Consider the following 26,683-nt stretch of genomic DNA (forward strand, 5'->3'; position numbering starts at 1 on the left):
GGATTTATGCTGGGATGGTACCGGAGACTTGTAGAGCACAACAAATCATTTCCTTTACCCCAATTTCTGCTTTGCCAGGGCAAGGAGCCTCTCCCCTCTCTCTCTCCCTACCAGATTCTAGGCACGCAGACAATCAAAATTTAAACCCCAGGATCTTTTTCACATTATGTCACCACCTGACACAGCAAAAGCTCCAGCAGAGCAGAGCTGCCTTTTAACCATACTCACATCCAGCTCTGCCCCAATCAGCCTGCATTCTTCATGCGATGCCTCTCCTTCCAGTAAGCTCAATACCTGAGCCCCAGCAAACTCCGCCACCAACAGAAGCAGCAGTGAGCATTCACTGACCATCCATCTTGGCTTTGGAGATCAGTGCAATTATTTTACCTTTGTAAATGACTGGATCACACAGGATCATGCCATTGCTCCAGCAGATACCTGGTCCTTCCAACCCAAACCATTCCATGATTCAAAAGCATTGAATAGGGAAGCATAAACAATTCCACCATCACAATGGCTTCGGAGCCATAGTGCACTTACAAAGTAAGAGATATTAGTTAGAAGGCAATTAATTAATTAGTCACTCGAGAAATAGATGGTCAGGAGATGATCACCAAGCTAAAACAAATTCATGAAAGCGAAATGGTGAAAACTAGAGGGAAGAAGATGGAAAAAAAGCATTTTGGAAACGTTGAAACAATTTATTCAGTTATTCTGTACAAGATTAACAGTTTTCATACCACCCCCATCATCTTCAGCAAGACAGTCCCATCACACACAAAAAAATATAATAGTAAACCGCAGCTCTTACATCCAAAAGGAACTGCCCTAAAAAGTAAGTGCTATGGGAGCCTCACTGCCCCACGCTGTCACGGAAGTGCTGCACGTTGCCTCGTCGAGGCAGAGGCCAGAGCCCTGGCTCCCCATCAGCTGTCAGGCCTCCGCGTGGTTCTGCCTTGCTGCAGCTCTGCTCCGTACCATTCACTCATTCATTATAGCATGTAAAGAAAAGAGGAAAAAAAAAAATATATCCCACAGAATTTCCACCAAATAAACATTTCCCTGAGGCAAGAGGCTTCGCTATATTCCTAGAACGAGGGCGTTCTGCTCTGGCCATGCACACAGGTGCCTCCCAGCAGAAGCATTCAAGTGAAAGCAAAGAGAGGGAGTAGAACCAGCACCCTGGGTCACTCGCTGCGAGTCCCTGTCCTGCCAGGTGTTTGCTGAACTGTTTGTTGTTGTTTCAGCAACCATGGGAAGTTGAAGGTGCAAAGCACCTCTCAGGATGAGGCCTCCAACGGGAACCATGCGACATCCACTGATCAGAGACCAACGATGACTGCTGTGCTTCGTTTTAGTCACACAAGTTCTTGTCTTTGGCTCTTTTGCTACAACCTAGATATTTTCTGTAAACAGATTTTTAATTCTGAGCTGCATTTTTATACATATATATATATATATATAAAGAATGCAGTGATCTTGGAAAATTACATAGTAGCTCAAACTGAGAACAGTCAGTCTCGGAGCTTACAAAAAAGTAGGGAAAACAAAAGCAGATATTTGCTGGTATAAACAGCGCCAGCATCCTACCTGAAAGCTCTAGGAGGAAGGCTGCAGACTTTCCCTTGAACTACCAGTTAAATCTATGCAGATGAGTGCCACCGTGGCACGATTCAAATGTGGGCTCCAGGAGCCTGAGAAAAAGAGACTGGGGAGAGCAGAAAAATAAAACCCACAAAGCTCAGTTGGAACCACAGCCTGCCTTTAGCTATACACAGTTCATAAGGGTGTGCTCAGGGGAGAATTATTTAGGGCTAAGAGTTAAAAAATCATCTTAGGAAATCAAAATGACGCACCCCCAACTCCAGATGGTCCCCATTCCTGCAGCTGGGACAAGCGCATGATTCTAGTGCAGAAATCATCAAGGAGAGCAATACTCTTCTCTGGAATTCATTTGAATATAAGTGACCTTGGTTAATCTAGATCATTCCCTCTGCCCACTAAAGAGATCGTTACTGACAACCCTAGGAAAGAATGGCTTTAGGGGAGGGTCTGGAACCCGCTTGCACAAACTCTGATAAGAACTGGTGCTCTTGCTGGATTTGGTACTGTGTTCGCAGTCACCAAGACACCATTTAAGTCCAGACAGTGCAGCTTTTTTGATGTGCAACCATAAAAAGCTCTATTAAATAAACAGAATACATCTTAAATACAGAATGATTTAAAAAGGGTTGAGGAGCACATAAAATAGGGCTGAAATGTGTGTCACTAGTCCATTCTTGCTCCACCATAAAAGGCACTGGAATTATGTCTTCCTATACACGTGACATGCTGAGAAGTGTCCCATTCAATCCAATGCATTCAACAGTAATGAGGATAAAACTGAGCAGGAAAAAAGCATCCCTTTGGAGGAAAAAAAAAATAACTGCAAAAACCAAAAGATGTAGAATTCTCAACGTCCATGAGTGCATCTAGAAGTGTCTCTCTAAAGAGTCTTCTTTCTCCTCCAGAGGGGAACATCAGATGGTTCGTTAGATTCACCGCACAGGAAATGTTAAGTCCTCCTATTAAGTGTAGCACAGCTTAATAGTACAATTGAAAAAAAAAATCTCAGTGAAATGTCTTCAGAAAGCACTGGCAGTGCTAGAATTGTCCAAGTAAATCCAAAGCAAAAGAAAGAAGCACCTTTCATACCCTCCACAGGGAGACCAAGGAGGTATAACTGGGCTTGGAGGTACTTGGCAGACGCAGACGCGGGTGAGTGGGAATCCAGCAGCCCCAGGCTTCCTGCAGGAAAGCCAGGCCACCCGAGTCTTCGTGTGAGTTCCAGCTCGTGCCAGTGCCAGGGAATGCGTGAAGGGCAGCAGCAATACAAGAGTGCTACAAACACTTCTCTCATCGGGACGTGGCTCGAGGCGGCCCTCGGTGTGGGGCTTTACTCTGAAAACCTCTGAGCAAACGCACCAACAAAGCCCTCGTTGAAGTTCAGTCTCTCCAGTTGTCGTTGAGTAGAAGACACGGTCGGTATTCATGAACTAACAGCTCCTCCGGGTTTATCCTATGTGTGCTCTAGCTCCCCTCCTGGCAGACGTCACAACTTCCGCTGCTGTGTGTTGGACCCTTTGCCGTGAAGCTGAGAGGCGTCTGAAAGAAAACAGAAGCAAATGGGGAAGGGTTTCAGCATCAGCTCCGCCGAGCTGCGTGCAGCAGCTGAGCTGCAGTCACAGGAAGCACCGAGGGTCTCCCGTGGCCTCTCAACAAAAGCACCACAGCATGGGTTCGGATGGCTGGTTGACTAGCTAGCTTGGCAATCTCTGTCCTCTAAAAGCCAGGCTGTGGTGTCTCCCCACCTAGGAAACTAGAAACTCATGGTGCTTGCTGCCTAGCATCTGCAGTTGATTTGAGTATCACTCAGCAGACCTCTGCTGTGGTAATGAAGTCCCACTGATAGCAACAGGAGTCATAGGAATCTAACCACTGGAGTAAGAAAAAGGAGAGGACACGAAGGAAAAAGAGTAAATGCAGTGAATAGAGAAAGAGTAAGGTAGTTTAACATATCAGAATTCTCCAGGAACAATTAAAACTACCACCAGATCACAGTGAACAAATGCATGTACCGAGACGTGCAATCAAGCAGCAGTGGCACCAAGCAGGGCAGCAACAGCTCCTTCTCCAGGACAAGGACAGTTCATTCCATGCAAGGCTGCAGTCCCAGCACACAGTACTTCTAAAGCAAGCAGTTGCAACAACATCGGCCACAGCACGCAGGAACACCCGTCAGCAAATGCAGCAGCAACAAGCAAGTACACACCGGATGCTCCTTGCTCAAATGCTTTTTGATGAATGCTGCCATGAGCACCTGCACATAAGGCATCAACAGTTCCTTGCATTTGTAGCAACCTCCCAAATGCCAGCTGGCAGCTTTCAGGCAGAGCAGTGCAGCTGTGGCTATCTGCTTGTACAGCCAGCTACAGTTCCCTCCACCAAAGAAACAGGAGATCTTTTAAGACCACGGTGGCCAAAAAAAAAAGCCATTTTGTTCTTCAACAAAGCACCACAAATTGGTAATACTGTCAGAGAAGACTGCACTGTGCTCAGTCTTCAATGTCTGCGTGAAAACACCAAGTGAGGGCTCTAAATTCCTTCAGATGAGAAAAAGAACTCCTCCCCAGTGACACAGGATACATTTCACATGTTCAAACCGAAATCAATCTCCTCACTCTCCAGCAAGTGGAAGTTTAGGAACAGGAAGGAAAGGTCTGTCACACAGCAACTGCTGCATGGGGCTGCTTCTGCTCTGCCACCTGGAAGGACCCAACAACTCACCCCACACAAACTCCACTAAAACAAGCAAAGGAGAGGAATTCTTCCCATTTTCACCAGCGGTCTCTTCTTTCTCCAACAAACACTCAGCAGCCAAGGGCATTTCGCATGGACTGCTCCAGGAGACCACATCACCTCCAGCAGTGTGCCCACGCATCTACTAATGGCTTCAGTGCCACAGTATGAAGCCAGCACAGTCACTGCCACATCAGACTCACTGCCCAGGTAAGAATCTAAGACAGCCGTGCTGAACCACGCTGAGGACCCAAGGGACTCTTGATCAGAAACAGCTGCAGCAATTACCAATGGCACAATTACCAAAGCAGACATGCCCAATCTGGTGTCCCTTCATTTCCATTTCCTGCATGCTGAATGGATTCCTCTCTCCTCTCCTTCCTCTGCAGTTCTTACAAACACTTGCAACCCACTGCGCCACAGCAGGCAGAGCTCCAATTATCAGCAGAGATGTTCTCTGGACATCTCTTGTTTTATGCATCAGTTCTGCAGGCATCAAACGGGGAGGAGCAGGCTTAACTGCAAAATCATCACATCGTCAGCACCAAGGAAAACAGCCTGCATCCCTCACTGTAAAGGAGATGTGGGCAATTAGCTCAGCACACGGATGCAAGACATTCTGGTCTGACACACTTTATGTAGGTCACCAGTGACAAAACTCCACACAGACAGCATATTCAATTTCGGGCAGCCCTGGCAGACTGTGCATAAAGAGGCACGGCTTTCATCCTAACAGAACAAGCCTCTACCACGACGCAAGCAGCAACGTTAAGTGCCTCCAGGTGCTCACTCCAAGCAGTGAGTGCTCCTCATTTCAGAAGCACACGTTTGTGCTGGCTAACAAAACAGCAAAGGACACAGAGGGCTACGCCTAGCTTTGAACCTTGGGGAGGCCGCAGGTTTCAGACAGCACTGGTCAGACAGCAAGGACAGGAATTTTGCTTTCACCCCTAAAAGTCACCCTGCTGAGATAGAGGGTGACTCACGACGCAGAAGACAAACAAGAGTGTCTGACAAGTTACCTGGCAGACTTTGCGGTAAATGAGTGGACAGGGCAGAATGTGGGAGTGGCGCAGCATGGTGGGGGCTGGAGTGCAAGCCAGCCAGAAGACCTAGAGAGAAAAACAAAGAAAGGAGAGAGGGAAAAAAAAAAGAACAAATACACATTGAAGACAGAAATGATAAGAGGAGCTGCAGCCGTTTAAGCCTATAGCTTGGTTTCCAGCTGTTGGGACTTCTGGGCTAGCTACAGGGATCTGCCCAAGGTTCTCCAAATGCAACTGCTAGAGGTATAAGCGCATGAACTACGGCACAAAGCAACAGTGAGAGAGATGAGTTTGTCTGCAATGGGTTAACACAACAAGAATGCCAATGCTCTGCTATTTAACAGCACAGGCACAAAGACACATGCATGAGCAGGAGTGCACTCACTGTGGCCAAGGCCATGGTGGAAAGTTCCTGGAGCAGGTCCTGTAACTATTGCATCCTTTGAAACTCCTGCTTTCGGGGAGGAGTCTGAAGTGAAGGAGATGACATGAAGAGGGAAGGTATGAATAGGAGAGATAATACCTAAAGGGGTGGAGCTCAGGGCAGCTGGCAACTTTGGATTGCTGGACTTGTAGGATGGAGACAGTACACTTAAGGAGGAAGAACTGGTTAGCAGCACAGCTCCACTAGTTCCTTTCTGAAAAGCAACAGAAAAGGTCAGTCAGGAGTGGAAAAGCAAGGCATGTCAACATTTACACTTGAAGAACTCCAAACCAAAAAGTACTCTAGAATTCCTCCTTGCAAGAAGCACCCTCCCAGCTGTGCCCAAGAACTGCCAAGGCCTCAAAGAACTCTTGAGGCCACCTAGAGGAGCCCAGGACACTAACAACCCAGCTCCTAGATGCTGTGGTCTTCTAATGTGACCATACTGGATCTGAGCCTGTTATTCTACTCTGGAACTATGCCTCCAACAGGCAGAGGAAAAGCTGAACTATTGCCTACGAGTTTGAGGAAGGAAGCTTCTTATTATCTTTCAACAGCACATAATTGCTGTCAAATCAGGGCACCAAGGCCTGACGTACCTCTTTACCCAAGAATGCTATTGGAGATCACTCCCACAGAACTCTGCTCCACTGGGAAGTGCTCTTCAGCTCTTTATCTTGGTAACAGGCAGGGTGCACAAGCTGAACAGTATGTGGTTTTCAGGCCCATTTAAACAGACTCATTTTTATTGCCCTGCTCTTTTTGTGTGCCACAAAAGAGTGCCAATTTGAGCAGCTGAGAACCTAATACAGCTGCATTAGAAATGTCTATGGATGAAAATCATTAAATACAATGCCTGGATAATACAGATTTCTATAGGTATCCCGGCAGTTCTGCACAGGGCATTATATCTCACTGATCTGTCAGACCTTGTGTTTCACAGCTTGCCAATGAGCTGAGTTCCAAATACCACTTCACTACCTATGGGAGTGGCTGGGGAGCAACAGAATGTGGACAGAAGTAGACGGGCTGGCATTTTGAGTTTAAAGCCCAGTATCACAGATTGTTTACTCTGCAGAGCAGCAGTGAAACAAAGTGCCAGTAATACTAAAATTACTTATAACGTAAGAAGGTCAAGATGCAGACCTAATTTTAAAGAAATGGACAGTTATAATCTTAGTTTATGCAATGGCTTTAGCTCTCATGGCTACCTGCCTTACCACGCTTCCTCCTGCCTTAGGTGGCAGCATTACTGTCTCTGTAACTCACAACGTCAGGTCAAGAACACTACACAGCCTGCCCAAAAATTGCTGTCTGGAAGGCACCAGAGTATTTTGATTGTTACTTTGAGCTGAAAACGAAAGCTTGAACTCTGGAGTGCAAACCCATGGCAAAGGCCAAGTCCTCCTAACCTAAGCAGCCAAAGTCCAGACAGCCATTCAAGAATTTCAGGAACTTCTTTCAAAGTCACCACTTGACAGCAGGTCCCAACAAGTCAGGAGACTGCCTGACACCATGCCTTGTGCTCTCCTAGCATCAGGCTAGGTCAGCACGCTCCTGCTTACCGGCACAGAGGTAGAAGATGCGGCGCTGCTGGCGACAGCTGGCTTTAGGGAGGAGGTCAGCAATTTGGCCACCCCTTGAGTGCCCCCACTAGAATCTCCATTTGATCCTCCAGGAGGTGCCACCAAAGTCAGCTTCTGTGAGACAGGAGTCTTCTTCACTGCAGAGCCCAGGGCCGGCCGGCTGGATGCCTGGCTGGAGGAAGGGGTCTGCATGCTGGGCAGCAGGTTCCCAGAGGAGCAGCCCTGGTTTGCAGACGCTCCCGATGAGGAGCTGCTGGAAGAAGCCCCGTGCTTGGAGAGTGATCCAGAAACAAAGGGTGACTTGTAGGATTGTCCTGAAGTGCTAGAGCTGCTTGAGTGCTTTCCTGTGTAGTTTAGAGATGATGAAGATGAGCCTGGGCTTTTGTGGGAACTGCTGGAGTTTTGGGTGCTGCCTGAGGTGGCAGAGGAATGGAAGCTCTGGGCTTTGGTTGATGACTTGACCTGCTGGAGGAGGGAGCGCTGGGGCAACGGGGAGGAGGACTTGGGGTTCTGCAGTTTGGCAAATGGAGCAGGAGAGGTGAAAGTCTTCTGTGGCTGGTTGCTCGAGTGGAAAACCTTCACCTGAGTACCTGGCACTGAGGTGGAGGTCTGAGGCCCATGGCTTGGTCGGACCAGGCTGTGGTGCTTCTGTTTAGCCTGATGCATATCAGGAAGGATTTTGCTGGGAGAGGCTTGGCAGGAGAGCTCTTTATAATTAGAGTTCTCTGTCTTTTTGTCTTGAGAAGATTGGCCCAATGCAAGGGCCTGTTCAGCCAGGAAATTTAGAGGAGACTGGAGGGAACCAGCAGAGGACGTCGTAGGGGCAGGGTGGGCCTTTGGAAATGTTCTCTTCTCTTCTGAGGATGCAAGAGTTGGAATCTTCTCAGGCGGAGCTTTTGGAGCTCCAGGAAGAGGAAAGTCGGGGCTCCCTCCCGCTCTGCTGTTCAACACAGCCAGTTCCTTAGAGACTGCTTCAAGGGAGGAAGTAGGATTATGAATTAAATCTTCGTCCAAGGAGTTGTCCATGAAGGCAGCAGGAGTAGCAGTGCTGTTGGCTGCTTGTGCTGTCCCAAGGGACAGGAGTTCTCTGGTCTGGGCACTGATGTTAAGACCTCCTGCCTGGGACTCCGATGACAGAGCTACGGTGTTGCCTGAATGCACTGATGGGACAGAAACAGCCACCTTTTTATCAGGTTTGGAGGAGAGTTCCTGGAACAAAACGACAGCAGAAAGCAAAGTCAAAACAGAGGCAGAATCTAATGCTGAGAAGGGAAGGATTTTGAGATGGAAGGTGTGATGCCTGTCCAATGACACGTACCCTCCTTCCAGACTGGTATTCCTGCTGCCATCAAATCTAGCTGCTGTTCTTTTCTCCTCAAGCACAGTGCAGACTGCTGCTGTTTAAGAATACAACTTCCTTACATCTATGCATAGACATAAAGCTACAGGACCTAAGATGGCAGACTCTCAGCCACTGGGATGTATCAAATGTGTGTAGCAAAAAACAGACTCACCTTCCCCTTTACCTTAGTAGGAGCAACAACCTTCTTCTTCGCCCTGTTTTAAGGGAGACAAAGAAAACATGGGTTCACTGAATGCCTGTAGGGAAGCATCCAACCAGGTGCCCTGTTAATGATGATCCACTGAGGCTTTTGCAAAGAAAAGAGGCAGCATCTCAGGTTGCTAGGATTCAAAATCGTATGACATTTGTTGCTGCCCTAGGAAGTCCCAGCTCCCACACAAGGGAATGATTTAGGAAGCAGAGCAGAGATTCTGAAATGGTAGCAGAGCAGTGAAAGCACTCAACAGACACATCCTGCACCAGCTGCAGGGCCAGGAGCTACAGGAGCCCACTGCTAACCTAATTATAGCAATACCCAGAGAGAAACAGATACACAGACTCTTTTGGAGAAAAACTACACGCTTCTTTTAGATTCCCAGAAGAAGTCAAGGATGCAAAAGCATCTGCCACATTCATGGAGAATAGATCACTTGGTCTGGTCAGATGCAATCTCTGGTACAAGACATCCCTGAGCTGCTGGAGTGGTATGGCTGAGGAAAGGATGACTCTACGTTCTATTTCATACCCTTTCTCCACTTCCCCTCATTCATCCGATGCCAAGAACAGGACCATCTGTCTAACAGATATCAGCCTAAATCTGTATCATCGTCTGTTATGTGCTGCCAGCAAGATTCATGAGACCCTTAGGCATTAAGGCACCTGCCCAGCTGGATTCCAATAGATCCCTTGGTTTGTCACCCACAATTCTGTTTCTCCCATTCTCAGTGCCTTGAGCTCATCGTACCTCTGCTTTAACCTGGCAACAAGGAAGAGGGAATCCAGAATCCAGTAAGGATTAACTGAATGGGTGGCAATAACCACAGTGCTGGCATCACAGTCCATTTTACTTAACTATCTCCCAGGGCCTCGCACAGAAGCTTGACTCCAGCCTGTTGAACAAGGCCAGGAGGCAACCTGGCATCAAAGATCATTCCCTGAGCCCGCTGTAAGGCCCAGGCTCCTCAGGAAGGCTGTTGCTGGGAGATGTCACACAGCACCTCTCTCCCTAGACCTTCCAAACGAAGCAGCGCCAAACTGATGGGAGGCAAACAAGCTCAGGTGTTCCTGCTCAATCCACCCAGGCCCCAGGTAAGGCAGTTCACCAGTTATCACTCTAAAGGAACGCTGCACGATACTCACAGGACTGATGTGAGGTGTCCGTGTACACGCCTGCTCTCCTTAAACAGTGTCCTAAGAAGGGAAGAGAGCAATGAGAAGTGATATCCAGCAAGACCCAGTAGAGCAGCTGGGATCACTGGAGACAGAGCTGCACAGTACAGCAGGGGACTGAGTGAGATTAAAACCACGGGGAGCAAATAAATATTCATCCATTTTCAAGGAAAATCCTCTTGAACTCCCTCACTCCATCCCCTCTCTGGGGAGCTACGCTTGTAGGCGCTGAAAGGGCCATTAAGGCAGTGTGGGTTGGACAGTAGCTAAGAAATGAGCTCAGCCAGCCCAAAGAGCTGACAGTCAATTGGAGAGACAGCACAGTCGTTAAGGCTGAGTGTTGCTGCTGCCAGAGGTCATCAAGAGCTGGCAGATCATCCAGGAACTCTTCAGCACGTTTAAGGGGGAGAGGTTTCCTTTCCCTGGTTTACATACAGCAATATGGATGAGAAGCCTTCATACCCTGCACTGCTGCTGCCTTTGCATCCCAAAAAACAGAAGTGCCTTTGCAAATCAGCACAACCGTTTCTTCAATTGTCTAGACACAACCAATAAGCAGAACTTCAGCCAAAAGCCATTATTTCTGAGGCTAAGTAAACCAGAATCTTATGCAAGCACTGTTTCACCTACAACAGCTGGCACTCTGCTGGTTTCTAAGACATCAAGGTGAGAAGCTTATAAACATACCACCAATATTGGCATAAGGAACATGCTTTCCTTCTGCTATTAACATACTCAGTTTTTAAGGCAGTGACTTTTGCCATCCATCTTCTTTTAAAAAGCCCACATATTTTAACCTTACAGTCTTATGTTGATTGCCTTTTAGTACTAACCAAGGAAACAGAATCATGGCAGAGCCTCTCTGAATTCAAACACAAAGCTGATACTCTGTTCACCTTGAGGCTCCTTTTAAAGATGAACTTCTGTGCTCACACTGAAGGCGAATCAAGCTGATTTGCCCACAAAAGTTTTTACAGCTCTCCTGTAGTGTTGCCAAAACCTCCCCTCCACTTCTGCCTGGCTGGCAAGCTAGCCTCTGTCCTTAAAACAAAAAGCCCCAAAAGAAAAACCGTTGTCCCTTAGCCCCTGAGAAGCAGTCAGGGAATCCACTTTTCTTCCATCATTTCTGCAGTCAGCTTCATTGGAAGATTCTCCTGCAACCAAGACTTGGAAGAATACCTGTATGCTTAAGAACAGTTTTACCTACAAATTCAGGGACAAGATTTTCATTTTCTTGTATTCAAAGAGGTCATAAAGTTGGTGAGCTAAGACCACCCCCAAACTGGTAACGTCTTTATTAAGGAGGAGTCTGCGCCCACTTTTCCTAGTGCCATCATTTAGCTCCCACTCTGAGCAGCACACTACAAACATGCACAGTACTGCACTTCAGGTACACGTGCAACTGCAGTAAACTGCCATGGTAGTTTTCCAGATGGATTTGTAATTTGCTTCTCACATTTACTGCTCTTAAGAGCTGGTACCCATTAAATCAAAAAAATAAGCTCAGCAGAGAAAAGATTACAGTGCTATCGAGCTCTGTAAGTGCAAAGAGACAGACGTGCCAGCAGCAGGGCTGCACATTTGTCATTGTTTTAAATCTAGTGAGCAAAACAAGGCAGGCCAGAAACTGATGACATTCTCAACAGAATGACACTCTGCAACTTGTGTGGCTCTCTGCAATCATCAGGCAAGGATGATAGACGGCGTGTAAGAGCAGGAAACAGCAATCAAGACATGAATGTGATTGTCTTTACTCCTTCCCAATTCCTACTTATTTTGCTGCCTCTGATGTGCCTGTGCAAGTCCCAGAGTTGCTAAAGCCTTCCACCTTGCTTTCTCTTGGGAATATTCTATGGACTAGGAAAGATTTCCCCAAGTGAGAAGGTCTTTGGTGATACAGATTCAGGAAACTACAGGCCTCAGCTCAGTGCCAGTTCATCATTTGTTCAAAATTCATAACTTGTCACACCCAGCAGCATCCATCAGAGGCCAATGCCAGGGCCAAGACCACTCAACGTTGTCACTAACAACCTGGATGACAGACAGACTGGACTCTGAGTAAGTTTGAGGGTGAAAATGGGGTGGGAAGTGTCAGAGGGCAGGGTTGCCACTCACAGGGACCTTGACAGGAGAAAAGGGACAATAAAACCTTGAGAAGTTCAACAAAGACAAACACAAGTCCTGCAGCTGGCACGGAATAACCCCATGCAGACACACAGGCTCAGGGCCAACTGGCAATGAAGCAGGCCAGCAAAAAAGAACCTGAGGTCCTTAAGGACAAGCTGAACTCACTGCTTGAAGGGCATACTGCTGGAAGATAGCTAAACTCTGGTAGTTAGTGCACAGCTAACAGTACGAGTGCTTATTCTCCTCTGTTTAGTACTTGTGAAATCACATCTGTACAGTGTCCAGTTTCAGGGCCCACACAATACGAGAGAGATGCTGACAAACTGGAGACAGTCCAGAGCCACTGAGGATAGGGACACACGACATAGGAGAGGCTGGAGGATCTGAGCTTGCTTAGCCTGGAAAACCTTAAGACTAAGGAGGGATCTAACAGCAGTCTTCCACTAGCCAAAGAGTTCTGGGTACAGGGAGTCACAAAGAAGATAGAGGCACCTTTCTCAAAGGCACACAGTAAAAAAAAAACAAAGATGAAAGTCATTTCAGTGCAGCAAAGGCAATTCTGATTGAAAATACAGAGAAAAGACTTATGAAAAGTGACTCTGTATCAGAACAGTGGCCCAGAGATGCTGTCGCAACCTCCATCCGCAGAGACTTTCCAAACTCAGAAGGACACAGCCCTGAACAATCTGACCTAACTTTGAACCTAGCTGTTCTTTGAACAGGGGTAGGACTAACGACCTTCAGAAGTCCCTTATGATATGGAATCCCTGGAGTACAACATTATTCTTGCTCACCTGGCCTGCATCCAGCCTTTTGGCCATAGGGGCTTCACCTCTCCATCTAGGAAGGTCTTCACATAATCCTCCAGAGACTGAGCCTTATTCTTGTCATACTCATAACCATCCAATTTAATCTTCACCAAGTGGCAAAGCAGCTCCCTGAAGAACAGGAAGATTTCAAATACAGTTACTTGGATTCATTTTCCCCAGATGGAGGTCATTCCACTTATCCAGGGCTGGATGAATATGCCAAGACATGCCTGGCTGTGCATAAGTACTCTGGATCAGACTGTAGCCAACCAAGTGCAGGATTCGAGTCCAGGCATTCCAAACACCTTTCTAACAAAAAAAGTCAACCCTGCACTGCCTCTGTAAGAAAGAGGCAGGGAAAGGCACATTTCTCTGTATGCATATGCATGCACACAAGTGAGCCAGAGGAGAAAGGCCTTATGCTCCGTCCCACCGTAATATCCTGAAACAGCAGAGGTGGTGAAACCAGTGCCAGAATTACAGGCGTCACGAGCAGCTGCAGACCTGAACTCCTTTGCAGGAGTTTGTGCTGAGAGCAATGGGAAGGCAGGAAGTGAAGCCCTCTTTGTTCTAAATGTATCGGCCATCTATGGAGCAGCATCCCAGTTTGTTAGAATAAGATGAAAAAGACAGCATGACTGATTCTCGTTTGACCCTGCGTCATTCTCCCTTTCACCAGCACTCTGTCAGACCCTTGGGCACAAGGGCAGCAACTCCCAAGAGTTTAAAACTGTTTTCACAACCAGAAATCTGATCTTGTTAAGAGTCCTAGCTGGTGGGATTTCAGCATTCCGTCCTGTTCCTTCTTCTCCTAAAGATCTGTCCCCTCTCTCTTGACCTCCACATAGAGGCTTCTTAGCACTTCTCTCAGAGCTGGCTTGCACCTGAAATTGGGTTAGTTCTGCAATGTATTTCAAGTTGAGATTTACTAACTGCAAGCTTCCAATTTGACTATTACTGCTCCGAAACCAAGGTACAAATATTAAAGTGTCTTATTCTACGCAGTTGGAAGTGAAGCAAGTCACAGGTTCACTTAATATCTAAATTATGCGAACCTTATTTCATCATTCCATTGAAATTTCTTTCGTGGTCCCGTGACGCGTTTCCCTCCCTTTTCATCATCCTCATCATCATCAGAGCAAACTCGATCTTGCTGCTCTTTGTCCTTTTCCTCTTCCAGCATTCTAAAATAGAGATGAAGACAGTGCGGAAGTCATCGTCCTGGCTAATCCAAAACCAGGATAAATCTCCCAACAACACTGTTCAGAAGTCTCACAAATCAGTGATAATAAACCCTCAAAACCTGCTGCTTATGGTGGAAGCTGAGCTCAGCACTCAGTGTTGATGAACTTCCCAATACTATGTAATAGAGACTGCAGAGATCCAGCCTGTCTGCTTTCAGACTGACACGTTTCCAAAAACATGTCTGGGCAGAAGTGAAACACTTCAGCCAAATTCTGGTCCTATCAATGCTGCTGTAGGTGGCATCAGTACAGATAGTACAAAGAACACACACTGCTTAATTAGGGCGATTAATGGCTGTCAGCAATTCTTGAATGCAGGAAAAAAAAATAGGTGACAAACTTCATGAGAGCAGTTTACAGGTTACAGGGAACTTGCTGAGAAGAGCTACAGATGCATAACAAGCAAACTATGAGCTTACTTGACAAATTTGGCCTGAGTGTGGGCTTGGCATTCCTCCTGGTACTTCGCCATCTGCTCTGGCATGGCTCTACCAATGGCTTCCTTCAGCTTCTGCAGAGGCTCCTTCAGTCGTCCACCCTAGAGAACATCACAGAACAGACCGAGGCTCCAAACTGCACTCCAGACAAGATACCCAAATTCAGCAGGATGAGGCTTTGCCAATTCTGAACCCACGCCACCAGATGAGGCGACCAAAGCATGCTTGAGCGGAGGACAGCAGCACATCATGCAGACAGTAACTGTGCTCTGGAGGGTAACATGCATGGGAGACAAGGCTGTGCTACCAACATCACTCACCTGCTCATACAGATAAAGCTTACGGGCACGCTTGACCAGGGTGTCCTTACTGCAAGGCAAGAATGCAGCCAGGTGGGTGTACACCCCTGACCGAATCTGGCTGTTCAGCTCCCGGGTCTGCAGTTCTATGCTGAAAAACAAGACAAACAAACACTGAGCGGAGATCCAGCATGGGTTCCTTAAACAACAGAAAGGCAACTTTGATGCAACCTGGGGAGCTGAAGGCAGAGGGAAAAAGTAGGTGAATTCATAGAATCATCACAAAATCATCTCTTCCAACCCAAGCCATTCTGTGTTACAGACTCGCCCCTGCAGGGATCCATCCATGGCCTCAGGCACCTCCAGGGATGGGGCACCTCCAGCTCTGGGCAGCAGTGCCAGCACCTCACACTTCTGAGTAAAGAATTTCCTTCTAATACCAATTTAAATCTCCCTTCTTTAGTTTAAAATGATTACTCTTTGTCCTATCACTATCTGCCTGTGTAAACAGGAAGGAGACTGACTTTTTATTAGCTCTCTTTAAGTACTGGAAGGCTGCAATGTGGTCTCTCAGGTGCCTTCTCCAGACAGCATGAGCCCACCTCCCTTCATGGCAGAGGAGCTCCAGCTCTCTGAGCATCTTTGTGGCCATCCTCCAAACCCACAGTTGTTCTCCTTCTTGCTCTGGGGGCCCCAGGTTTGGATGCAGTACTCCAGAAGGAAGTACAACACACTCCTTAGCCTCTCTCTTCTGACCAATGTACCTGTATTATCTCTTACAGTTATTTTTCACATCCCTTGCCAAGTTCAGTTCCACCTGTGGCTTGGATTTCTTTATCTTTATCCCTCAGGCTTGAACTTACTCCCCGGGGACCAGGCTAGAGAGGTCAGTGCACATCCAACTGATCTACACAGGTACGTATAACCTCAGGGATTAGCTTTTAAATACACTTCTAAGCATCACAGCTGATTCTACTGCCAAGCCATATAAATTAATTTTAACCTTTTCCACAGGGGATTTAAATGATTACTTTTAAAACCTATTAGAAGTGCCTGTGCAGTCAGCACTGGGATGCAAAAAGGCAGCAATCACCACTTGAAAGGAGAGGTAAGCAGACTCCCAAACTTCCTGTCAGCAGCTCCCTCCAAGCGCCTTGATAAACAGAGGCATTAATTTCCTTAAGGCTGAAGTATTACACTGAGATGTTCACAAAGCTGTATGCATTCAACAGCCTTCTCCAGACACTTGAAGAAGAATAAAGCTACTGTGAGCAGCTCCTTGAAACTGCAGTGGCTTTCTACAATTGGCGGACCCAAAGATACAGAGCAGTAATGGAGTTCCTCCCACCTTTACAGAATACCAGTTGAACACAGCAGCGTTGTTCCACTTAAAAAAAATATTCCATATAGCACATAAATAGCAAAGAAAGTGCCTGACATCTCCAGCAGGAAGAGATTTACTGTTCTTGTGTCAAGCTGAAAAAATTAAGCACATGAATACGAAGCACTGGCTTGAAAACAGGAGGCTTAGATACAACTCCTCCGGTTTTCTCCTACCTCATGTACACACATTGCAACAGAGAGCTGTTTCTAGGAGACGTTCATGATATCCCAGGTGTGTTGTGTGTGGAAGGCCCACACTTCCTGCTAAACCTGCTCCTGAATTTACCAAAAAGCAATGCTCTCCCCAGTGTTCTCCTTTCCCTGCATTAGCCCCAATCTTCAACCCACACAGCACTTACTCCAGTATGATATTGTTGATATCCTGAGTGAAGAATTTCTGCTTGCCTTCTCCCTCTGCAGCTCTAGCAGCCTGAAAAATAGAAGTCAACATTATTTCATACACCAATATAGATGGGCACAAGGAATCAAAAGCTTATTTTTAAAACCTTTACTGCAAAACAAAGCAGAGTTACTTCACCAAGTTCTCCACCAACAACCTGCTTGTAAGTGGACTAAAAGCTGCCAAAAGCAAGAGACACCTCTTAGGCATCCTCACTTTGAGTCCAGCTCTACCACCTGGGCTGGTATGGCCATGTCATGTCCACACAACTTCCCATTCTGAGTTCTGGGTGTGCTGCTGTTGTGTACAGTGGAGCTGTAACAGCACAGTCAAGATTCCTCTGCTTAATATGGGAAAGGAGATGGCTCAGAGGCAACTGGCTTCCTTGGCATTATTCTCATGGGAAGAAGGGACAGATTAAGGACATGGTCTTCACTTCCAAGAAGAAGTGTTAGATTGAGCAGTAGGAACATAGAGCTTGTCCCTGGAACAGGAAAGATCAGCCCAGTCACATTTAATGAGAGGCAGGGATACTTATCAGCATGTTTTCCAGGCCAATCTGGACACTGACTTAAGAAACAAACAGAAAGAATCGTAGCCACAGGGGATCTGTTATTTCCTGTCAACACCAAACGCAATTAAAATAGCTCAGGAAGCTTCCTGAATGGGATATGAGAGCAGCTTGCAAAGCATTGCCCAAAGAAATCACACCCATGAAAAGTATGGCCAACAGAAAAATAATTCCAAGAGATGAGCAACATAGCAGAAAAGTGCCACAGAGTTCACAGTCTGCTGTGTGCAGCAGAACTGATGTAAACAGAAGTGGGATTTGCCACAATGCACCACGTCAGGTCAGTGATTCCTTGCAGGGGGAAGGGGACCAAAGGAGAAGGATTTTGACATCTCCTGATTTAACATACTGAGATTCAGGCTGGTAAGCTATTCCCAGAAGGTGTGCACATTCCTGAAGCAATCTCCATCAGCAGCAGGTCACCAGCAGAAGGCTGGTGATGTCAAAGGAGAAAGGTCAGTGCTGATGGGAACCCTCAACATGAGAAGTCTTTTAGGAAGAAAAGGGTTACAATCAAATAAGTTCAAGCAAGAGATGAAATGCCTGGAGAGTCCATTTAACCCATGAGTGACTCCCACCTGCTGGGACAGAAGGTTGTCATGGCACAGAGAGGCAGCCCTCCACTCCAACCCACAAAAGAGCTCAAGTCCTAACTGACCCATAGGCTTCAATTCATTAAATCTTGCATTTCATGTTTAACTTCTTATCTTAACGTACAGAGTCCATCAACATGAGACACTGCAGCAGGAAAATCTGGGGGTAGCCTGCTATTACACCACCTTGCAGCAGCATAATGATTAACTTAGTATTGCGGGAGATTCGGCAATATTGTTCTTTAGGTCAAATATAATTCAGAAGGAGGTGCTTCAGTGTTTTCTGTTCACAGCATGAATAGCAAACAGCAACAGCCACGAAGGAGCCCACTCTTTTCATCAGCTGCTACTTTCTTCAGTTTCTGCTTCTGTTTGCTCACCACCACGTGCACACTTCACTGCGTTCTACTGAGAAATGTTATCTTTAGCAGAAGCTAGTCCTCAGTAACAGGAGTTATTAAGCAAGAGATGCTTAAGTAATGGGCACTCTCAATCTCCAGAAGAAAGAATTGCAGCACTACAGTGGTCTCAGTACCGCTTATGACTTAAAATCAATATTTAAAGACAAGCCTAATAGCAGGAACCAAACATCTCACATCTGCTGACAGGCTGATGGTGACAGCCCTCACACATCAGAGGAGTCTACAGGCTGAAATCATACTTCTCTGGCATGCCAGCAGAGGGATCCCTGGCCAGCACCCAACTCTTCCCCTGCAGAAGAGCAGATCCTAAGGTGAATCACAGGGTTCTGGAGGAGATGGACAAGTCACACAGAAGTCCAGCTGCAAGAGGAGCTACAGGTAGCAAAATCTGACATCACCCTTCTATAAGTTAATATATTCCACTTCCTAAGCAGCACTGAGATATTAAAGATAGTGAACAAAAATCAAATTGTCAGCAATGTGCCTCCAGCCTGCGAGCTGCCAAATTGTGTATTTGCCTCACTGAAGGCATCCATTTGCATATGACAGAGGGAACAGCTCTAACAAATCTTCAAGCCCCATCTACAGGGCTCTTCTCATGCTGCAGAACAGCAATAGTGATGCTTTGCAGCTGCACCCATCTGTTTTACATACACAACTCCATGTGCCTCTTCATAAACACTGCCCTGATCATCATAGCACATTAAAACTATTATGGTGGAATCTGTCCTTTGGCCCCATTAGTTCACATTTTAAGACCACTTGTGTTAAATTGACTTGAGAAACTACCTATTGCATCAGGTGCCTACTTTGCCAAGAGAGGCCAAAAACCCATACTGACAGCTGAAATGGGAAATTCAGCAGATAACAAGGCTGAGGACCAGTGCTTTGCCACTGTCTGACACACAGGTATTCAAGGAAGTGCCTTGGCACAGAAGCAAACCGAGTGCCAGAAAGCTGTGCTCCTGCTTGGCACTGTGAAATTTCCCCACCTGGGTGAAGAACCCAGCAGGGCAGCCCCCAACAAGCACACAGCCCTGCTGCCTGCAACGACCCACCCACCTGAGCCAGTTCTTTGATACGCTTCTCCAAAGGGGCCGGCAGCCCCTCCGGGAGGGATGGCAGCTGCTTGAAGTCCTGTTCTAAGCCTGCCCCAGCAGGATTGCTCCCATCCTCCACGTCGTGAAGGGGGCTCCCTTCTGGGGATTCGTTGAAGAGTCTCTCCAAGTCTAGGTCAGTTAATGTGTCCATAGCCGTAGCTGCCTGCAGCAGGTCGCTGTCACTGGCATGACCAAAGAGTGATAACAACGGGTCGGGCATCGTCTCTGCCTCCCTTGGGGCTTGAGGCTCTGCTGGTGAAGGAGTCACCACTTTCTGCTCTTCATCTTTTTTCTTCTGAGCTTCCTTCTCCTTCTGAAACTTCCTCAGCATCTCCTTGACACTGAGAGCTCCGGAGTATTTCTTCTTCTTCTTCTCTTTACTCGCATTTAATGCCGTAAAGCTGCAAACAAAGAAGGGAAGAAGAGAGGGAATTGAGAGAGAAATAAAATAAGAGCAAGGGAAAGAGACAATGATATCTACACCTGAGTTCACTCCAGCCACAGGCACCAGTGCTTCGTTAAATCTTATCCCCTTATGCAATTACAGCAGAAAAACTAAGTCCTACTAAGGCCATAGCTAAGAGTTAAGGTGAGACAGGAGGGCTGAAAACTCACACGCACCGTGTGACACAGAGCACGTCCATTCAGTTCATGTTGTCATTCTTTTTCACCCATTTAGCTATCAGCTGCTCACTTATCCAATTTCACCACACTTAAGTTTCAGTTCCTTTCCCATCATCTGCTAGGCTTTCTGATGCACCTGTCCCACAACTCCTTTGTCAGACTGACTATTGCCCATGGAACAGTACTTAGAGAACAGAAAGACAATGTGCATTGCTCTAGCCAGGATGAATAGGAAATGCACAAGCAACCAGTGCAGAGGAACCAAAGCAGGAGTGTGACAGCCATGTGAAGCTTTTAGTCTCTGTTTCAACTGGGGCAAATTCCCCTGCCTTGTTTACTACTACAGATTCGTACACTGACTGCACCACGTCAGAAAGCAAATCCATGCAGGAAAAAGCAAATCCAACCAAACAGTTACAGGAAGAAGGGAAAAACTAGGATGAAATGTGGCAAAAGACAGCAAATACAGAAATTGAAACTAAGAGATCAGGTCAACCAGAGTGCAAGTATAGACAAGTTTAACAGCAGCCCTTCAGACTGGAATAGCCACTCAGGTTAACAGCCCCAAAAGAGAGAAACTACAGAAAAGCTGATCATCCATCCAAGAAATGCTTTGGGCAGGAATAGAAACTGCTGGCCAGCAATAATGGCAACACAATTTTCCTTTCCAGCCCTACCACCCGTGGCCTTTAACCTCTTTCTCTTTGCTGGCCCAAGGCTCACACCACACTGAGTTCACGTCCCTCCTTCCTGCCCTTCCTTTCCCAACTTTGTCCCAATATTCATTTTCCCCAATACTGTCCATCTTTGTTCTGACCATTAGTGCCTAAACTAAACTCCAAGACACAACAGCATTTCCAGGTAGCTGTGCCCCTCTTTGCCCTGGTACTCTTGTTGTGGAGCTATGCTTCCCAACCAGAAGCTTCCCTTTCCCCATTCCCCAGTGGCAGTTTACCCACTGCTGTCTATGCAGCATGCCTCCAAGCCACCCCCCAGCATAACGTGTACTAATGCAGCATAACAAACGCCACAGAGGCATCAGGTAGCAAGCACCCTTTATTCCTCCTTACCCAGCTTTTGGGAACTTGGACTTTTTGGATTTTTTCTCCTTGTCATAAGAATCATCTTTCTTCTTCTTCTTCATTTTTTCACCTCCATCTTTCAGCTTCCGCTTCTGGAAAGGAGTAAAACCGAGTCAGAATCAAAAGTGCTACCTGTACATGGAACTGGAGCTGCAGCCACAAGAGCCACTTTGGACCCTCTGCCAGTAGTGTGAGAACAGCTCCTTCCCCACCAGACATATTAACACAAACAACACAGGGCTATCACCACAGTTCTGGCATGAACCATCTTGAACATTTTACTGCGCACCCAGTTTTTACACTAGAAAAGATTCTGTCAACAAAGGGGAAGGAACTGCCCCTACCATCTCCTCTTTTAGCCATGCCACTTTGGTATTGTGAAAATGCAGCCATCTCCAGAAGATATTGCCACAGAACAAAATCACTGGCCTAGGGAAGCCTCTAACATCTCAGATGAGAAAGAGAAGAGTCCTCTAATGTGACGTGTCACCCCCACAGCAATAAGCAACTCTTCAGAGTGACAGTGCTCACCAACGTTTCTACCAGGCGACTCCCCCCGCAGTCTAACAAACACCAAACAATCCTCCTTTTACCATCAAACATGAGGACAGAATGGGATTATGAAGTGCTCAGTTATGAGACAGTACATCTCCCTCCCTGTTCTGTCCGTATCAATTCACAAGTCTCTATTTCCAATTTCAACACTCTTTTCATGTGGCAAACCCACCGAGCTCTAACAGAGGGAATACTCCTAGAAAGCTGGCTTGCTGACCTTGGGAGATTTCTTCTTCTTCTCTTTAACATATTCATCTTCAGAATCAGATGCCTGCCGAAACTGAAGCGTTCCTGTGTTGATGTAAAACCCTCCATACTTTGTAGTAAGAGAAGCCGGAACGAGCTCATCGTACTAGAAATAAGAGAGAACAATCTATTAGCACTGTAAATTTATATTCAAAGAATCATCAGAGAATTTATTTTATTCTGCACTTTGAGCTGCTTGGAGGATGGAGTGGGACTCGTGCTCCCCCAGGGAACAGGCAGGGCAGTGGACACTTGTGCTAACTGGCCTCTCCTGTCAGGCAGCTGCTGCAGGAGCTCTCGTTACCCAGCCCTGGCACGCTCCCTGCTGGCACTACATTCATGTTCTCCCCAGATGCCAGCTCAGCCCCCCCCAGGCAGCTGAATTTAACCACCCTCACACCTGCCCAAGTACTCACTGCTTCAGAATTATCAATGAAGGAGTCAGATTCGTCGTATCCATACCCCATATCAATCAAGTCCTGAAAACGGTCCTTTCTACGTCTCTTGCCACCCTAAACAATAAAAGATTGATGGTATGCTCATCTTTCTTTTCTAATGACCACAGGGATAGCCCTGACGTAGGACTCTAACATTCTCTCCAGTACAGGAAAGCTTTCTGCCTCCTAGGAGCAGCAGGAGGACGGAACCATCACTGACCCACATCACATGCTAATCTAAGGGCACAATAAATCCAGTTTTATGCTTCGTCATACAGAATCAAGAACAGTGCACTCATATGCAATAAAATGCTGTCTCAACAGACAGGTCGGCTTTGTGCCAGTAGGCTTGATTTTGAACTGGGTCTGCATCCCTTGAGCAGTTCTGCCAGTGCAGAATGGTTGTTCTTCCATAACTGTCACAGAGCCAGTACAAACCCCACACTACGGGCACCAACCACGCACACAATGCATTAAGATGACCAACAGGTCCAATTCGTATCACAAGACAATAAAGCAACTCACATAACCAAAAGCACCGGCTATAAAACGTAACATTGCTTTATTGTCATCTACAGGAGCAAAGTGAGAGGAAGAACAACAAGGAAATGGGCAACGCGGATCAGCTTCCCTTCCACTGAACTCATCAGTGCTGATAGCAAACTCAGAGCTGTTCTTAGACACATGAGAGGCTACAACACGTCGTGACTGCAAGGCTTAGAAAACACTTCTTTTTGCTTAAAAATAGGATACATCTTATAAATTAAGGATGGAAATCTGCCACAAGGGAAAATATTATTCACTATAATCAGGCTGTCATCGCTTTTAGGAACGTAGCAGAACTGTTTTAGTAAATCACAGCCTTGAAACAGAAAAAAAAGTATCCACAGTATCCTTGGACCAAGGTAACAGACTTGGTAGGGACGTGAAGCTAACATGAAGATAGGGACATACAGCTAACAACTGCTAACTTCTGTTAAAACAATTTGGGGTGAGAGCTGAGCAGCATTACCCATTCTAAGGGATAACACAATACAAAGAAGACAAACATACATATTTTTCTTCAAACTTCCTAGCAAGAGCCTCCGCTTTATGTCTCTCCTTTTCATCATCAAAGGGATCAGCAGGTTCTTTCCTCTGCAGAAGAGAGAGACAAAAACCATCAGAACCAATCCTGTCACCCTGCCACCAAAGCCCCGTTACGTGTGCATTAAACCTATCATGACCAGCATGAGCTTCCAGGCAGAAGCTCAGCCAAATCAACCTTTAATGCAGTATTCCCAGAGTGCTATTATTCTTGGAATAAGACACCTAGAAACAAGCATGCAGAAGGATTGGAAACGTAACCAGAACTCTACTAGGTAAGAGACAGTGATAAACCAAGGAAATTGAATGAATGGTTTCCTCTCTCAACTCTCTCCCAGAAAAGTAACAAGAGGGTGGTGAGATGGTACCCTACCACAGATCTCCAGATTCTATGTAAATCCCTCTTCTTTTGTATCATTGCTGTTCAACAATCAGATCCAGGGGCATCTCCCTTCTCCAGCCACCCTTGAGTTCATGTGAACGAGCTTCAGCAGGCAGACATAAGAGGAACCTGTCCTTACACTGATCCTTACTGGAGGACAAGCATTTATTGCTTTGCTGCAGTCTCTGGGTTTTGTGTGCACCCTCAGGCAATCCTATAGCTGTTTCTGCTTCTCCTGATTCCCCAGAAAACAGTATGAACCCTCATCAACTGAGTACCAAATAGAATTGAAAATCAGCAGCAAAAGCAAATGGAATCCAATCAACTTTCTCAGGCATCGCCAGCACTGATGTCAGAAGCAGCAGGAATGGTGCTGAAAGACTTGGGAGACCAGAACTCCTTCACATCACAGTGTGAAAAAGTTCCTTTCAATAACTACTTTCTGACAGAAAGATGTCCATAACACAAAGCTCAAATGCCACAAAAGTTAGCATACGACTGTATCCCAAAAAATGGCCTTCAAGAAGAAAGCAGAGTTGTCAGGGAACACCTGAAAGCATCAGGGCCATTAAACAGGGATCTAGTGGAAAGAGTCATAGAATCATAAAATGGCCTGGGTTGAAAAGGACTACAGTGCTCACTCAGTTCCAACCCCCTGCTGTGTGCAGGTCGCCAACCAGCAGCCCAGGCTGCCCAGAGCCACATCCAGCCTGGCCTTGAATGCCTGCAGGGATGGGGCATCCACAGCCTCCTTGGGCAACCTGTTCCAGTGCCTCACCACCCTCTGGGTGAAAAACTTCCTAATATCTAACCTAAACCTCGCCTGTGTCAGTTGAGTCATATAAGATGAAGCAAAGTCCCCAAAAAAAGATACAGCACTCTGTTACAGAGGATCACTCTTTTTGATACTTTCTCTAAATGGGCACTATTAAATAACAAGCAGCACAACACAATGAGCCAAACATGCTGCACATCACCCTTTTGATGTGCAATAGCAACAAAGATGAAGGAGTAACAGAGTGGAACAAGAAGAGTGTCCCAACAACAGGAACACATGGCTCCCAGCTCTGAGCCTGCACAGTGTCTGACCCATCAGCTCCCCTCTCAGCACCTCGCAGGTAATGCTCTCCCACCTCTCCCTTCAGCATTAAGAGAGCAACAACGCAAAACTTTTGGAAACCTTCAGATAAACCGACCACGAGGATGCTCACTTTGTCTCCTGAAGACCCTTTTCTTTTCACTTGGCTGTTCTTCAGAAGATCTGGGTAGTAGAACTCCGGACAGCGCTTGTGATCCGGCTCGAAGAGAGTGAGCGACAGCCGCACGGTCTCCCCAGGCTGCTCCGCCTCTGGGGACTGCTCGGCATCGTCCTTGCGAGGCTTCTTCAGGAAACTGCTGCTCAACGGGCCGTGCAGGGTGGTGAACAGAACCCGGTGGGGCTCCGTCATGGCGACGGCCACAGCTCACCAGCGCTCATGGCACAGCTCCCACGGCATCGGCGCGTCTCTGCCCCAGCTGCACACGCACATGAGGGTCTCGGCGGCCAGCCGAAGGCACGGGAGGATGCTGGAAATCGAACGGGTCCTCCCGATCTTGAAGTTTTCGCAGCGAACGACACGACCTCGCGTTATCGGCACGCACTGCAAACGCTTGAGAAAGAAAGAAGAAGGGGAAAACAAAACGGAGAAGTGAACCCTCCTGAACGCGGCAGCCCCTCCGCGACACCGCTTAGCCGCGACACCTCGGGCACGGCGGCAGCCGAGCACCGCGGCCCCTCAACCCGCAGCCGGACGGCCCCGCAGCCCCCAAACGGTCGTTGCACGGGCGCGACCCGCCGCTAACGGACAGCTCCCGCTCCCCACCGGAGACGGCGGCGCTGATGGGGAGCCGGCACCGAGCGGGCCCCAGCATCGAGGGGAAGCCGAAGGGAGGCCCCGAGGTCGGCTCGCGGTGCAGAGGAGGCCGGGGCCGGGATCGCCGCCCGCCCGCACTCACCGCAGCCGCAGGCCCGAACCGCCGCGGGGCTCCCGGCCGTACCGAGCCCCGCTCTGACGTCACACAACAGGGGCGCTGCCCTCACGCTGTAGCCGAGTGGCGTCACAAAGCCGCGCGCCGCCGCGGCCAATCGGCGCGTCGTCTGTCGTCACGCCCAAAAGGGACGACGGGTAGGAAGTGAGCGCGGGCGTCACGTGATGAGAGAAGACCAATCGCTGTTGGACTGGCCCCATCCCGGCAGCCCCTGCGCTGAGGGGAGGTAAGATGGCGGCGGCGCGCGGGGCTGTGCTGGGCGTCGGGCTGTACCGTCAGGCCGATGTGTTACCTGTCCGTCCGCGGCCTCGACCACCGAGCTCTGCTGTGCTGTGCGTTATACCTCCGAGAGATGTACGAGATCAAAGGGCAGCAGCTGCCGGGATACCAGGCTGCAGCCCGCCTCCCTGCTGCCATTTACGGAAACGATGCTGCGTGCTGCAAAAGGTTTGTAAGCGCTGCGGAGTTCGGTGTGTCGTCTTCAGACAGCGCTCTGGGTCAGTCCGCTGCCGTGTGAGGGCTTTCCGTGCTCCGTCACTGAGCCGTGCTGGGTCCGTAGCTAATAAATGGCATAACATCAGCTGCTGGTGCCTTCTGTTGCTGTAAGTACTCTGGAGATTGTCCGTTTGACAGCGGGCTGTTGGAAAGGCAGTTAGCTCGAGTCTCAACCTTCTAGTAATCTATTAACACACAGTCATAGAATGGCCTGGGTTGCAAAGGAGCACAGTGCTCA

The 26,683-nt window shown here is 47.6% G+C and overlaps 1 protein-coding gene across 6 annotated transcripts; it reads right to left on the minus strand.

The window, feature by feature from the left end:
* Positions 1 to 615: 615 nt before the first annotated feature.
* Positions 616 to 26,049, minus strand: UBN1 (ubinuclein 1). Of its 6 annotated transcripts, none has more exons than XM_048962016.1 (18): positions 25,918 to 26,049; positions 25,134 to 25,571; positions 23,508 to 23,591; positions 22,434 to 22,529; positions 21,989 to 22,123; positions 21,205 to 21,308; positions 19,473 to 19,911; positions 16,784 to 16,854; positions 15,063 to 15,192; positions 14,725 to 14,843; positions 14,117 to 14,245; positions 13,047 to 13,190; positions 10,096 to 10,146; positions 8,909 to 8,951; positions 7,374 to 8,603; positions 5,908 to 6,022; positions 5,361 to 5,450; positions 616 to 3,144 (listed from the first exon to the last, which is right to left on the minus strand). In XM_048962016.1, the coding sequence occupies exons 2-18, from the start codon at positions 25,368 to 25,370 to the stop codon at positions 3,092 to 3,094; spliced, it is 3,270 nt and encodes a 1,089-aa protein (XP_048817973.1). In that variant the 5' UTR covers positions 25,371 to 25,571; positions 25,918 to 26,049; the 3' UTR covers positions 616 to 3,091. The 6 variants fall into 6 exon arrangements, with proteins under 6 accessions (XP_048817973.1, XP_048817969.1, XP_048817972.1 ...); XM_048962012.1 differs by having other exon boundaries at positions 5,770 to 6,022; positions 25,918 to 26,048; XM_048962015.1 differs by lacking the exon at positions 14,117 to 14,245 and having other exon boundaries at positions 5,770 to 6,022.
* Positions 26,050 to 26,683: the final 634 nt, after the last annotated feature.

This window comes from Lagopus muta, chromosome 15, assembly GCF_023343835.1.
Source record: "Lagopus muta isolate bLagMut1 chromosome 15, bLagMut1 primary, whole genome shotgun sequence".
Lineage (NCBI taxonomy): Eukaryota > Metazoa > Chordata > Aves > Galliformes > Phasianidae > Lagopus > Lagopus muta.

Excerpts from the sequence above, each read along its gene's own strand:
- UBN1 (XM_048962012.1), bottom strand. The coding sequence starts at position 25,370 with ATGACGGAGCCCCACCGGGTTCTGTTCACCACCCTGCACGGCCCGTTG. Across the intron at positions 19,912-21,204 it reads TCCAAGTTCCCAAAAGCTGG|CTTTACGGCATTAAATGCGA; the intron begins GTAAGGAGGAAT and ends CTTTGTTTGCAG. Across the intron at positions 13,191-14,116 it reads CAATGGAATGATGAAATAAG|GGAGCTGCTTTGCCACTTGG; the intron begins GTTCGCATAATT and ends CCTGTTCTTCAG.